Here is a 13,889-nt window from a genome sequence, read left to right on the forward strand (position 1 = left end):
ACGCTAAAGCGGAGATACGGAACGGAAGGCATAACTATTGCGCACCACCGGATTGATAGGGAGAAAGTGGGGATACAAACCGCTCGAGGTGGGAAGGGTGTGGGAAAATTCGCTATGCGCGCGCCATCAAGATAATTTGATGAATGAAGGATTAAAGACTCCATATGAAGGAAGAGGTTTATGAACACATTGTAGAGATGAACTGTTTCTGTCACCATGGGGTTCTGTCACACAATTTTGCCAGTGTGAGAGAATTCAATTACCTCTGCGTGCATTGACTATTTGCCTATCCATGAATAAGCTGTTGTTCCGAGTTTAATAATAAGAATAAGAATTTGCTAAAATATCAATTTTTTTTGTTCTAATAATTTATTCTCATAAAATATCATGATAAGTTACAATTAAATCTGCTATGATTCCATTTCAAATCAAAGTAGAAGAAGACAACATTACTCTTTAATAAGAAGATTAGTTAACTGAAAAATAACAAATTACTTTCGTGCGTTCACTGACTGGAAGGACATACAACTTAAACTCAATGCAAGTCGTCATTGAAAGGACAAAGACCATGCAGGACATACTGTCCCTGACGTTAAAGGATGAAGTGAGGATGGTTGAAGATACTGTGGCCCCTAGAAACTCTTCTTCACAAGGGCATGGCAGGGACACAGAGGGGCATCCTTACCCGTTGGTGGTCACTCTACTGGCAACAGTCCTGATCGTAACTATTGTGGTAGATATTCTGGGGAACCTGTTGGTCATCTTGTCTGTCTTCAGGAACAGGAAACTCAGGAAAGCAGGTAATAACCTATTGCAAGTAGCCACCCAGTCTGTTTTCTTCTGTGTTCTTAGTAGTACTATTTTACTGTATCTGTGTTGTTAGTAGTACTACATTACTGAGGTATCTGTGTTGTTAGTAGTACTACATTACTGAGGTATCTGTGTTCTTAGTAGTACTACATTACTGAGGTATCTGTGTTCTTAGTAGTACTACATTACTGAGGTATCTGTGTTGTTAGTAGTACTACAGTACTGAGGTATCTGTGTTGTTAGTAGTACTACAGTAATGAGGTATCTGGGTTGTTAGTAGTATTACATTACTGAGGTATTGGTGTTGTTAGTAGTAATACAGTACTAAAGTATATGTGTTGTTAGTAGTACTACTACAGTACTGAGGTATATGTGTTGTTAGTAGTACTACAGTACTGAGGTATCTATTGTTAGTAGTACTACAGTACTGAGTTATATGTGTTGTTAGTAGTACTACAGTATTGAGTTATATGTATTGTTAGTAGTACTACAGTAGTGAGTTATATGTATTGTTAGTAGTACTACAGTACTGTGGTATGTGTTGTTAGTAGTACTGCAGTACTGAGTTATATGTGTCGTTGGACAATTACATTTGCGATTGCGATTTCTTGAGCATCATGTCCAACAGAGAGGATTGTAAAGTGAAGACAAATACAGTATATTCATATAAATAGAAGAATAGTTGATTATATTTATATGGATACAGTATCCAGTGATTCACTCAGGGGTGTTCATATCCTTTCTTCAACTGATTTGAAAAGCAGATAGTATTTTGTTCTGGTTTGGGCCACAAGTTGTCAGACAGAAACACTGTTGTTAATACGTTTTGACCCTTTAACCAGTGCAGTTAGTGCAGGCATAGAGGACATGGATCCTGGTTATGCTGCTTCATAACTGTGTCAGATCATCAGCTGCAGGTCACCCATCACGACGTGTCACAACAGGCACAATTCAATTTGCTTCCTGAAGTGAGCGATCCCTATTGACTACTGATTTCTTTAACTTTTATTTAACTAGGCAAATCAGTGAAGAACAAATTCTTATTTACAATGATGGCCTACCCCGGCCAAACCCGGACGACACTGGGCCAATTGTGCTCTGTCCTATGGGACTCCCAATCACGGCCGGTTGTGATACAGCCTGGATTCGAACCAGAGTATCTGTAGTGTCGCCTCTAGCACTGAGATGCAGTGCCTTAGACCGCTGTTTAACTGTACAGCACATCTGTGAATTAACGCATCAATGAGTTCAGTTGGCTATTCAGTGTGAACTATGGTGAGGCAGAGATATGATGATACATTACTTCTGTAAAAATCCTGCACTTTCTTGCACCGGGGGACATGAATCCACCTACCAAGCTAAACCTCTATGCAGCCCTCAGCTCAAAGGGCATACCAGGCATCTGAGTACACTGTAGATGTCCACGTTGGGGTTAATTAACTCTGTTTTCAATTCAGGGTATTGGATTTCAAAATTCAGGCTCCTATGTAGGTGTCACCTCAATGAAAGTCCTGTTTTCTGCAAGCATATCTTAAGGATCAAGAGAGAAATGTTTAATTATCGAGACAATAAGGCTGCGTTCACACAGGCAGCCCAATGCTGTTCTTTAGCCACTAACTGGTCTTTTGACAAATCAGATCTTTCGAAAATAATTGGTCAAAAGATCAGAATTGGGCTGCCTGTGTAAACATAGCCTAAGATACAAACTACCTAGACACACTATCAATTGAAAAGTTGTAGGGAGAGGGAGGCTATTTCAGGGAGTTCTACCCCCTTGTTTGATAACCTTATTACGTTACAAATAAAAACACCTCACTCTTTCCTCCTCTCCTTCTCCTCATCTTCCTCCCCTCTCCTCATCTTCCTCCCCTCTCCTTTCCTGCTTGGCCTTGTCACAGGTAATTACTTAATTATTAGTAAAGTTCTGTCAAAGACAATCATGTAAAGACAATCCTGCACTGTCTCTCGAGGTAGATTCACTGGCAGCCTTCGCAGAGAGAGAGAGAGAGAGAGAGAGAAAGAGGAGAAAGAGAGAGAGGAGAAAGAGAGAGAGGAGAAAGAGAGAGAGGAGAAAGAGAGAGAGGAGAAAGAGAGAGAGGGGAAAGAGAGAGAGAGGAAGAGAGAGAGGGGAAAGAGAGAGAGAGGAAGAGAGAGAGAGAGAGGAGAAAGAGAGAGAGGAGAAAGAGAGAGAGGGGAAAGAGAGAGAGGGGAAGAGAGAGAGAGGAGAAAGAAAGAGAGAGAAGAAATAGTGAGAGAGGAGAAAGAGAGAGAGGAGAAAGAGAGAGAGAGGAGAAAGAGAGAGAGGGGAAAGAGAGAGAGAGAGAGGAGAAAGAGAGAGAGGAGAAAGAGAGAGAGGGGAAAGAGAGAGAGAGAGAGGAGAAAGAGAGAGAGGAGAAAGAGAGAGAGGGGAAAGAGAGAGAGGGGAAAGAGAGAGAGAGAGAGGAGAAAGAGAGAGAGGAGAAAGAGAGAGAGGGGAAAGAGAGAGAGGGGAAGAGAGAGAGAGGAGAAAGAAAGAGAGAGAAGAAATAGTGAGAGAGGAGAAAGAGAGAGAGGAGAAAGAGAGAGAGGGGAAAGAGAGAGAGGGGAAGAGAGAGGAGAAAGAAAGAGAGAGGAGAAAGAAAGAGAGAGAAGAAATAGTGAGAGAGGAGAAAGAGAGAGAGGAGAAAGAGAGAGAGAGGAAAGAGAGAGAAGAGAAAGAGAGAGAGAGGAGAAAGAGAGAGTGTATGGATTTGTATGAATACCCACTCATCTATCAGGACACTGATACTACTATCTGACTGGAAGCAACGATTCAACTCATTAGACTCCGGTTCAAGTCAGATCGTGTGTCTGACTGCAGGGGCTATTCAACTCACAACGTGTAAATATCATGTTTATGTATTATGTTATTGCACACGTGGATGGGATGCTGTGAATTTAATGAATGAATGAAATAATCTATCATGCAAGCACTAGCTGATGCTGAAATCCTGGGGGTCTTCATGAACTATTTACAATTATTATCATGTAGTTTTAACACACAAGTCAGTATGAGAATTAACAAGGATCCTCAAATCCCCTGGTCTTTCCCTATGTACTGTACATACTAATGAGAGTTTGGCAAGACAGGAATGATAACAGGGTCTTAAGGATATACCCTTAGAAAAATGAACTATAGTTCATTTGGAGCAACCAGTACATATTATATAGGGTAGGATTATTTTCCAATACTTATTTGATTTATTATGTTTTAGTGATATTGGTTTTACAAAGAGGATGGGAGACCTCGAACTTCTACTAATGAACGGTCAGAGAACAGAACAAAACTGACTATTTAGTCTGAGGTATCCTCTGCCCCATAGGAAATGCCTGTGTGCTGAGTTTGGCTCTGACAGACCTTGTGGGTGGAAATGTATCAATATTTTATTGTATTTATTCTGTTTTTAGATTATAAATTAATATATTTACAAATAAAAAATGGCAGCCCTTGTTTACTGTCCTAACACTCTGAAGATCCATCAAATCTTATGCACTCTCTGCCCCATAGGAAATGCCTTTGTGGTGAGTTTGGCTCTGGCCGACCTGGTGGTGGCGATCTACCCTTACCCTCTGGTTCTGACAGCCATCTTTCACAACGGCTGGATCGCCGGGTACATCCACTGCCAGATCAGCGGCTTCCTGATGGGCCTGAGCGTCATCGGCTCCATCTTCAACATCACCGGCATCGCCATCAACCGCTACTGCTACATCTGTCACAATCTGAAGTACGACAAGCTCTTCTCCAACCAGAACACCATGTGTTACGTCATCCTGGTGTGGGCGCTGACTGTGCTGGCCATCGTGCCCAACTGGTTTGTGGAGTCTCTGCAGTACGACCCAAGGGTCTACTCGTGTACCTTCGCCCAGTCGGTTAGTTCCTTGTACACCATCACCGTGGTCGTGGTTCACTTCATCCTCCCCATCAGTATCGTCACGTACTGCTACCTGAGGATCTGGATCCTCGTCTTACAGGTGAGGAGACGGGTGAAACCGGATACGAGGCCCAAGATCAAACCACACGACTTCCGTATCTTCCTGACTATGTTTGTGGTGTTTGTGTTGTTCGCTGTCTGCTGGGCTCCGCTGAACTTCATCGGGCTGGCGGTGGCTATCAACCCCAGACTGGGTGTGAATATCCCCGAGTGGCTCTTCACAGCCAGCTACTTCATGGCCTATTTCAACAGCTGCCTCAACGCAGTCATCTACGGAGTGCTCAACCAAAACTTCAGGAAGGAGTACAAAAGGATAGTTCTAATCATTTTAAAGTTCCATTGCAGAGGCTTCGCTAGGGCTTCGGAACAGCACTGCTAAGGGTTCCAGAGGGTTCTGGAACATAACTGCTTAGGGTTCCATAGGGTTCTGGAACAGCACTGCTGAGGGTTCTGGAGGGCTTTGAAACAGCACTGCCTAGGGTTCTGCAGGGTTCCAGAACAGCACTGGTGAGGGTTCTGGAAGGTTCCATAGGATTCTTGAACAGCACTGTTGAGGGTTCCATTGGGTTCTGGGACAGGTAAGACTGAGACTAAAACACTGTGTCATGATGGGGGATGAGTCAAATGATGATGTCCTGGTCAAAGTCAGAACTGTTGGTAATGTCACAATTATCTGTCAGCTGCAAGCTTTGAGTTACAAATTCTGAAACTGGTTTTGATCTCACACCTTTTCCATGGGTTGTCTGTCTTGCATTTTCCCTGGAGGTGTTTTAGTATGGATCTGAGTGTAATAAAAAGTTGAATGCCAATCTGTTGAAGTACATTGTTTGGTCATGATGTAAATCAACATCGTTACACATGTTACAAATGTTTTTTTACTGCACAACTCAGTTCAAATACATATTCAGATTTATTTCATAAGCAATAGACTGCACTTCCATTAAATACCCCAATCCTACCTATCCCTTTAAACAATGTCCAATTCAAACTCCACACATTTGCTTCATCGAAACAAAGAATGAGGAATAGAAAACAAGAATAAATGAATTAATTTAAAAAAAATTATAGGTACAGTTGAAGTCGGAAGTTTACATACACTTAGGTTGGAGTCAGTAAAACTCGTTTTTCAACCACTCCACAAATTTCTTGTTAACAAACTATAGTTTTGGCAAGTCGGTTAGGACATCTACTTTGTGCATGACACAAGTCATTTGTCCAACAATTGTTTACAGATTATTTCACTTATATTTCACTGTATCACAATTCCAGTGGGTCAGAAGTTTACATACACGAAGTTGACTGTGCCTTTAAACAGCTTGGAAAATTCCAGAAAATGATGTCATTGCTTTAGAAGCTTCTGATAGGCTAATTGACATTATTTGAGTCAATTGGAGGTGTACCTATAGATGTATTTCAAGGCCTACCTTCAAACTCAGTGCTTCTTTGCTTGACATCATGGGAAAATCAAAAGAAATCAGCCAAGACCTCAGAAAAGAAATGTAGACCTCCACAAGTCTGGTTCATCCTTGGGAGCAATTTCCAAATGCCTGAAGGTACCACATTCATCTGTACAAACAATAGTAAGCAAGTATAAACACCATGGGACCACGCAGCCGCTCAGGAAGGAGACACGTTCTGTCTCCTAGAGATGAATGTACCTTGGCGCGAAAAGTGGAAATCAATCCCAGAACAACAGCAAAGGACCTTGTGAAGATGCTGGAGGAAACAGGTACAAAAGTATCTATATTCACAGTAAAACAAGTCTTATATCGACATAACCTGAAATGCCGCTCAGCAAGGAAGAAGCCACTGCTCCAAAACCGCCATAAAAAAGCCAGACTACGGTTTGCAACTGCACATGGGGACAAAGATTATACTTTTTGGAGAAATGTCCTCTGGTCTGATGAAACAAAAATAGAACGATTTGGCCATAATGACCATCGTTATGTTTAGAGGAAAAAGGGGGATGCTTACAAGCTGAAGAACACCATCCCAACCGTGAAGAACGGGGGTGGCAGCATCCTGTTGTGGGTGTGCTTTGCTGCAGGAGGGACTGGTGCTCTTCACAAAATATATGGCATCATGAGGAAGGAAAATTATGTGGATATATTGAAGCAACATCTCAAGACATCAGTCAGGAAGTTAAAGCTTGGTCGCAAATGGGTCTTCCAAATGGCCAATTACCCCAAGCATACTTCCAATGCTACCAAAAACTAATTGAGTGCATGTAAACTTCTGACCCACTGGGAATGTGATGACAGAAATAAAAGCTGAAATAAATAATTCTCTCTACTATTATTTTGACATTTCACATTCTTAAAATAAAGTGGTGATCCTAACTGACCTAAAACATGGAATTTTTACTAGGGTTACATTTCAAGAATTGTGAAAAACCGAGTTTAAATGTATTTGGCTAAGGTGTATGCAACCTTCCGACTTCAACTGTATTTGATGCGTCACAATACTTCATTATAAGGTCCAATGGGACCTCACTGGTAACGTGGGATGGGAATATCAATTAGCCAATTAGCTGCAACTACCCAACCCTATGTCCAATACAATTTCATTTACTTATTTAAATCAAATAATAAAATATAAGGAAACAATTAAGGAAATGTTTAGTTTTTTCATAGTTATTAAAATAGCCAATGAAGAAATGTGTAAGGATCGACGCTGGAGACGAGAAGCAGGTACAGGGAGTGAACATTTAATGAAACACGGACATGAAACAGAACAGGAACAGCGTCTGGACAGGGGAAAAATAACGACATCAATGCTGACACAGGGAACAAACTAAGGAGCAGACAGAAATAGAGGGGGTAATCAACAACGTAATGGAGTCCAGGTGATAATGGATATTAATAATGGATATTTGACTCTGTCCATTAAACGGCATGTAAGATGCACATGTTAGAACGGTGTTTTCCCACAAATTGCATTTTGAAACATTCTCGCTCAGGCCTACCGCGTGTACATTGCTGCGCATAAAATGTGACAAAATAATACTTGATCAACATTTTAAGCTAAACGTTCTGATTTGTTCCACCAGCTTTATTAATTAATAGAGCGTATACCTCCACTACACTACTTTGATACGCATGTTTACGTATCAGGCGTATGTATTTGTTTACATATAATTGTTTTGTTACGTATCACGTGTCTATCCTGTGAGTTATTTGAATGTCCTGGGTAGCTTGGTGAAAAATATGATGATTATGAGAATGTACCAGTCTTGTCGTCATTATGCTTTTTTGCAAATTATCATAAAAATCATAAAGATGGAGAATGGTATTTATGACTTTAATAAGTTTGATGAGAACATTTTGTGTCTAAGATAATTCAAATCAGTTTTAATAAAGATGTCTTGTGGATGTTTTCTTCTTCTTTAGCTTTATATGTATTCGAAAAGTATTCAGACCCTTTGACTTTTTCCACATTTTGTTACGTTACAGCCTTATTCTAAAATGTATAAATATTTTTTTTTCTCATCAATCTACACACAATACCCCATAATAACAAAGAGAAAACAGGTTTTTAGATTTTTTTGCAAATTTATTAAAAATAAAAACAGAAATTCTTTATTTACATAAGTATTCAGACCCTTTGCTATGAGACTCGAAATTGAGCTCAGGTGCATCCTGTTTCCATTGATCATCCTTGAGATGTTTCTACAACTTGATTGGAGTCCACCTGTGGTAAATTCAATTGATTGGACATGATTTGGAAAGGCACACACATGTTTATATAAGGTCCCACAGTTGACGGTGCACGTTAGATCAAAAGCCAAGCTATGAGGTCGACGGAATTGTCCGTAGAGCTTGTGTCGAGGCACAGATCTGGGGAAGGGTACCAAAAATGGTCTGCACCATTGAAGGTCCCCAAGAACACAGTGACCTTCATCATTCTTAAATGGAAGAAGTTTGGAACAACCAAGACTCTTCCAAGAGCAGGCCGCCCGGCCAAACTGATCAATCAGGGGAGAAGAGCCTCAGTCAGGGAGATGACCAAGAACGCGATGGTCACTCTGACAGAGCTCCAGAGTTCCTCTGTGGAGATGGGAGAACCTTCCAGAAGGTCAACCATCTCTGCAGCACTCCACCAATCAGGCCTTTATGGTAGTGGCCAGACAGAAGCCACTCCTCAGTTAAAGGCACATGACAGCCCAATTGGAGTTTGCAAAAGGCACCTAAAGACTCTCACACCATGAGAAACAAGATTCTCTGGTCTGATGAAACTAAGATTGAACTCTTTGGCCTGAATGCCAAGCATCACGTCTGGAGGAAACCTGGCACCATCCCTACGGTGAAGCTTGGTGGTGGCAGCAGCATGCTGTGGGGATGTTTTTTTAGTGGCAGGGACTGGGAGACTAGTCAGGGTCAAGAGAAAGATGAATAGAGCAAAGTACAGAGAGATCCTTGATGAAAACCTGATCCAGAGCGCTCAGGACCTCAGACTGGGGAGAAGGTTTACCTTCCAACAGGACAACGACCGTAAGCACATGGCCAAGACAACGCAGGAGTGACTTCAGGACAAGTCTCTGAATGTCCTTGAGTGGCCCGGCCAAAGCTCGGACTGTACAGCGAAGCTCCCCATCCACCTTGACAGAGCTTGAGAGGATCTGCAGAGAAGAATGGGAGAAACTCCCCAAATACAGGTGTGCCAAGCTTGTAGCTTCATACCCAAGAAGACTCGAGGCTATAATCGCTGCCAAAGGTGCATTAACAAAGTACTAAGTAAAGGGTCTGAATACTTATATAAATATAATATTTCCATTTTTTTTTTATTCAAAAAAACTGTTTTTGCTGTGTCATTATGGGGTATTGTGTGTAGATTGATGAGGGGAAAAAAATATTTAATACATTTTAGAATAAGGCTGTAATGTATTTTTGTTTGTTGAAAAAGTCAAGGGGTCTGAATACTTTCTGAATGCACTGTATGTTGTTCATCGAACTGATGGACAACCTGATATATACAAATGGGCGTGTTCGAGAGAATCAAATCTATGATGCATTGTGGGTAAATGGTGACTGACGCACTGCTCTACAAATAATAGGCTGTGTTCGAGACCATCAAATCCATGATGCATTGTGGGTAGATTGTGACTGACTGATTTACAAATCATATAGTTATCAGTGATTTGTAGATCAGTCAGTCTCAACTTGCCTTTCAAGTCAGCTGCAATGTCCAACGTGCCCATAATGACTAGTTATTTATTATTTTTTCTTCCTGCTTGAACAGCTAATAGATACACATTTAATAACAGGATAATTAAACATTAGTCACCCCAAAGCCCGCTCTCTATGTCACTCATCAGTTCAGTCAAAACAGGATTATTAAACATTAGTCACCCCAAAGCCCTGCAAGCATACTTAGAAGTCCCAACAACTTAAGTGGAGAGCATTTTAGATATTGAGGAAATATGCACATCTTTTCTATATCCACACACTACAGGAGTTTCTATTTTGCTGAAATGACATTCAGTGACTCAAATGAACAACATTGCACTGGCTTAACATACATCTGTGAAAACCCCAAGACAAGCTGTAATGATAGTTGAGATATTCAGACTATGCAAATATTTATTTCCATTAAAGACATGCTCCGGTACTTTGGTGAATAGTAAGTATTTTGGGCTGGATGTGTTCATGCATACTTCATACATACATAATCTATGAGGAGAATCACTGTTTCACCTCAATTAGCCACAAAATCCTTCGCTTGACAGCAACTTTTCTAGAAGCTGTGTGGTGCCATTTTCCCTATATTTATCCCCACGTGGGCCAGCCCCCTAGCAATTTAAGTTTCAGCCCCTCGCCATTTGAGTGACAGCTAGGAAGACACAAACACACACAGTAGAGTGAGGGAGAGAGAGCAATGATGTGGTGCACATATGACGTAGTAGGCAATTTTTGGGGACCACTTTGGCTCGTAGGCACAACTTTCAGAACTATTGGCTAAAAAGTATGCAAAAGTAGCGCTGAGTATCTTTAATTGAGTTCTTTGATGGTTAAACTCCTAGTCATCCCCTTGTAGATAATTGCTAGAGAGAGACTAGTGAATGAGACCCCCCCATGCATCCTAAATGGCACCCTATTCCCTATATAGTGCACTACTTTTAACCAGGGCACATTGGACTCTGGTCAGAAGTAGTGCACTATGAAGGATCTAGGGTGCCTTTTGGGACGCAAAATATATGATGAGTACAATTTTTAAGGGATGTAAACATCTGAATTCCCGTCAACACCACAACAAGCATCAAAACAAATTAAATACAAATAAATGCATATGTATAATTTTGAACTTTTTCATTAAGGCGGTAATGAAATAAAAACAATATATATATTTTTTTACATGTTCATGATCACGACAAAAAGACCCCTTATTAAATACTCAGCAGTATTTTCTCATGGACAATTCAGAATACTAGATTTTTATTTACAATAAAGTCCAAACTCAACAATAGTTCAAAACTTGCCATTATTCAAAGCTAGTTGAAAAAAGTGGCAATCAGTTAAGTTCTCCCAATGCCATGTGGTATCACCATGACATCCAACCCACTCTAAACTGGGCCCATTCAGTCCAACCCACTCTAAACTGGGCCCATTCATTCCAACCCACTCTAAACTGGGCCCATTCAGTCCAACCCACTCTAAGCTGGGCCCATTCAGTCCAACCCACTCTAAACTGGGCCCATTCAGTCTAAAAAATAAAAAAAAACAGCTGGCACAACCGAGACAAGTGATAAAACAAATGCTGCCTAAATAAAATAGAGCATGATAAATAAATCCAGTGCCCAATTTGAGACAAATGTAATAAATGAAAGCACCAACATAAATGACCTCAACTGAGGAATAACACATGGTATTAGCTTCACAATATACACATTATTTTGTCTTTTTTTTTTATTTTTTACAGTGCCTCAAGTTAATCAGTATTACAGTAGGTGATCCAGACAGCTTGACTTGAAACATGTAAATAATGCTTTTCCTTTTAAAAACAAAAAGTTACCTTTCAACTATTACATCTTTTTGTCTCTGAATTTGTAGTCAGGAAACTGTATCCAATTTGTAGTCAGGAAACTATATTCAATTTATAGTCAGGAAACTGTATTCAATTTGTAGTCAGGAAACTGTATTCAATTTGTAGTCAGGAAACTGTATTCAATTTGTAGTCAGGAAACTGTATTCAATTTGTAGTCAGGAAACTATTCAATTTGTAGTCAGGAAACTGTATTCAATGTCAATGTCATAGCTACATGTGCAGCAGTAATGATTATGGTGATTGTCAGACTACAGGTTGTAGTGTTCTGATAGTCATATTAAACACTGTCAGTCAAATTACCATTCTAGTGGAAATAGTCGAGTTAAAACATGCATCTCCCCCTTCACAAGGCCTATAGAATTATGATATGAATCAAAATGGAACATAACTGTTATTTAAATGCTATTTTATCACTTGAACAACTTCCAGGATGTATTTCAACAGAACGTCTAACACGTATTAGTATTTCTATTAGTACCTTGTTTTAACAATAATGAATGTTATGAGAATGTCATTGCTCAATATTCAATGATTTGGTTAAATTATTCAACATAAAATAATAAAATATGTAAGATAGGTGCTCTTGCGGCATGGAAAAGTTAAAAAAAGAAAATAAATATGTCATAAAAATAAGAAAGTTAAAAACGTGGAAGCTCAGAAGGCACAGAGAGAATGAAGCTCGTGTCATAGGGCGGAAACCATTGGCCCAGCGTCGTCTGGGTTTGGCCGGGGTAGGCCGTCATTGTAAATAAGAATTTGTTCTTTATTGACTTGCCTAGTTAAATAAAGATTAAATAAAAATGTTAAAAAAGTGTTATCTTCTTGGCTATACGGTTACTGTAACAATTAGTTGGTTTACACTTATATTCCATTAAATAATTGTTCCACAGCGACCATTAACTACAACAGTAAGCAGACTCACAATATCAATAAATGTTTAATCAATGGACAATAGAGCAAGTGAGAAAGAAATATGTCTGAAGCCAGGGTGAAGACATCTTTTAACTGTGATTGTTTGACAGCAGTGGAGGCTGGTGTCACTAAATCGAAGGAAGGTACCATCCATACTAAAATGAGCCTGTCTTCAGATTTCTCCACCCGCCAGCCTCCACTGTTTGCCAGACCAACCACTGTCAAGATATCCTCCTCACTAGATCTCTCACTGGACCTGGAAGGTCACATCCAGATTGTCATGTCTGCCGTTGCGTTTGATGATCTCTGTGATGGATATATAGGTGCCGGTGATGAAGCCGATGAAGCCGATTAAAGAGACGAGGGTGTTCTTGACGATGACCCAGGGAGACAGACCTTCATTGTGGTAGGTGAGGATCTGGAGGAGTGGAGGGAAGATGAGAGCCAGGAAACTGCTGCTGACGGACCCCACTAAAGAGATGACCAGGTCCAGCTGGGGGATCAATATGGCCAGGACACCTGGGGAGAAAGAGACAGAACTATTACATCACCTGGGGGGAGAGAGAGAGGACAGAACCACATCTCTTGCTCTATACAGGTAGGGTGAGGGGTCTGGGATGAGATGAGACACAAATGGACACACAGAGTCAACTCTTTCTCTTATCTGGGGAGGTAGGAAGGGGTGAGGGGGAATGAAATGAACGGCGGTAGCATAAAAAAGTACATTGAAAAACAACAACTACCAAAGAAGCATAATTGTTATTGACTGTGTTTTTCATGTCTTTGGGGCTGGTCGGTGGCCTTCCGGTGCTAGGAGACAACTGGGGATCACCCATCTACATCTGTTGCCAAGGAGATTGATGTGATGTGATGTGAAAAGGAACAGGGGAGGGGCAGCTGTGGCAGCCCAAATAAGTTGAGTTGCCGTGCCAATGTCACGCTGTTCCACTACTCAGCTTCTGTCTGATCCCCTCACAAACCAACCACCTAACGAGACGCTCGGAGAGAGCGAAACCAATCAGTTCCCTTAAAGTCCCGGTGTTCACTTTCCTAATATTGAGTTACACCCCCTTTGCCCTCAGAACATCCTCAATTCCTCAGGGCATGGACTCTACAAGGTATTGAAAGCGTTCCACAGGGATGCTGGCCCATGTTGACTCCAATGCTTCCCACAGT

At 40.8% G+C, this 13,889-nt stretch overlaps 2 protein-coding genes across 2 annotated transcripts in view; one reads left to right on the plus strand and one right to left on the minus strand.

Annotated features, from left to right (window-relative positions):
• The first annotated feature begins 483 nt into the window (after nucleotides 1–483).
• LOC115205720 (melatonin receptor type 1A-like) lies at nucleotides 484–5,169 on the plus strand. The gene is made up of 2 exons (XM_029771986.1): nucleotides 484–800; nucleotides 4,337–5,169. The coding sequence occupies exons 1-2, from the start codon at nucleotides 539–541 to the stop codon at nucleotides 5,137–5,139; spliced, it is 1,065 nt and encodes a 354-aa protein (XP_029627846.1). The 5' UTR covers nucleotides 484–538; the 3' UTR covers nucleotides 5,140–5,169.
• Nucleotides 5,170–10,325: 5,156 nt separating this feature from the next.
• LOC115205719 (proton-coupled amino acid transporter 1-like) overlaps nucleotides 10,326–13,889 on the minus strand; it is a 60,005-nt gene continuing 56,441 nt past the window's right edge. The window contains exon 12 of the mRNA XM_029771985.1: nucleotides 10,326–13,232. Within this exon, the coding sequence (XP_029627845.1) occupies nucleotides 12,961–13,232 (272 nt within the window). The 3' untranslated portion in view covers nucleotides 10,326–12,960. The remainder of the gene's footprint in view (nucleotides 13,233–13,889) is intronic.

The sequence above is a fragment of the Salmo trutta genome, chromosome 13 (genome assembly GCF_901001165.1).
Source record: "Salmo trutta chromosome 13, fSalTru1.1, whole genome shotgun sequence".
NCBI lineage: Eukaryota > Metazoa > Chordata > Actinopteri > Salmoniformes > Salmonidae > Salmo > Salmo trutta.

What these genes read in the sequence shown, in the direction of transcription:
- LOC115205720 (XM_029771986.1), top strand. Translation starts at nt 539, where the DNA reads ATGCAAGTCGTCATTGAAAGGACAAAGACCATGCAGGACATACTGTCC. An exon ending in CAGGAAACTCAGGAAAGCAG is followed by an intron (nt 801 to 4,336) that starts GTAATAACCTAT and finishes TCTGCCCCATAG; the next exon opens with GAAATGCCTTTGTGGTGAGT.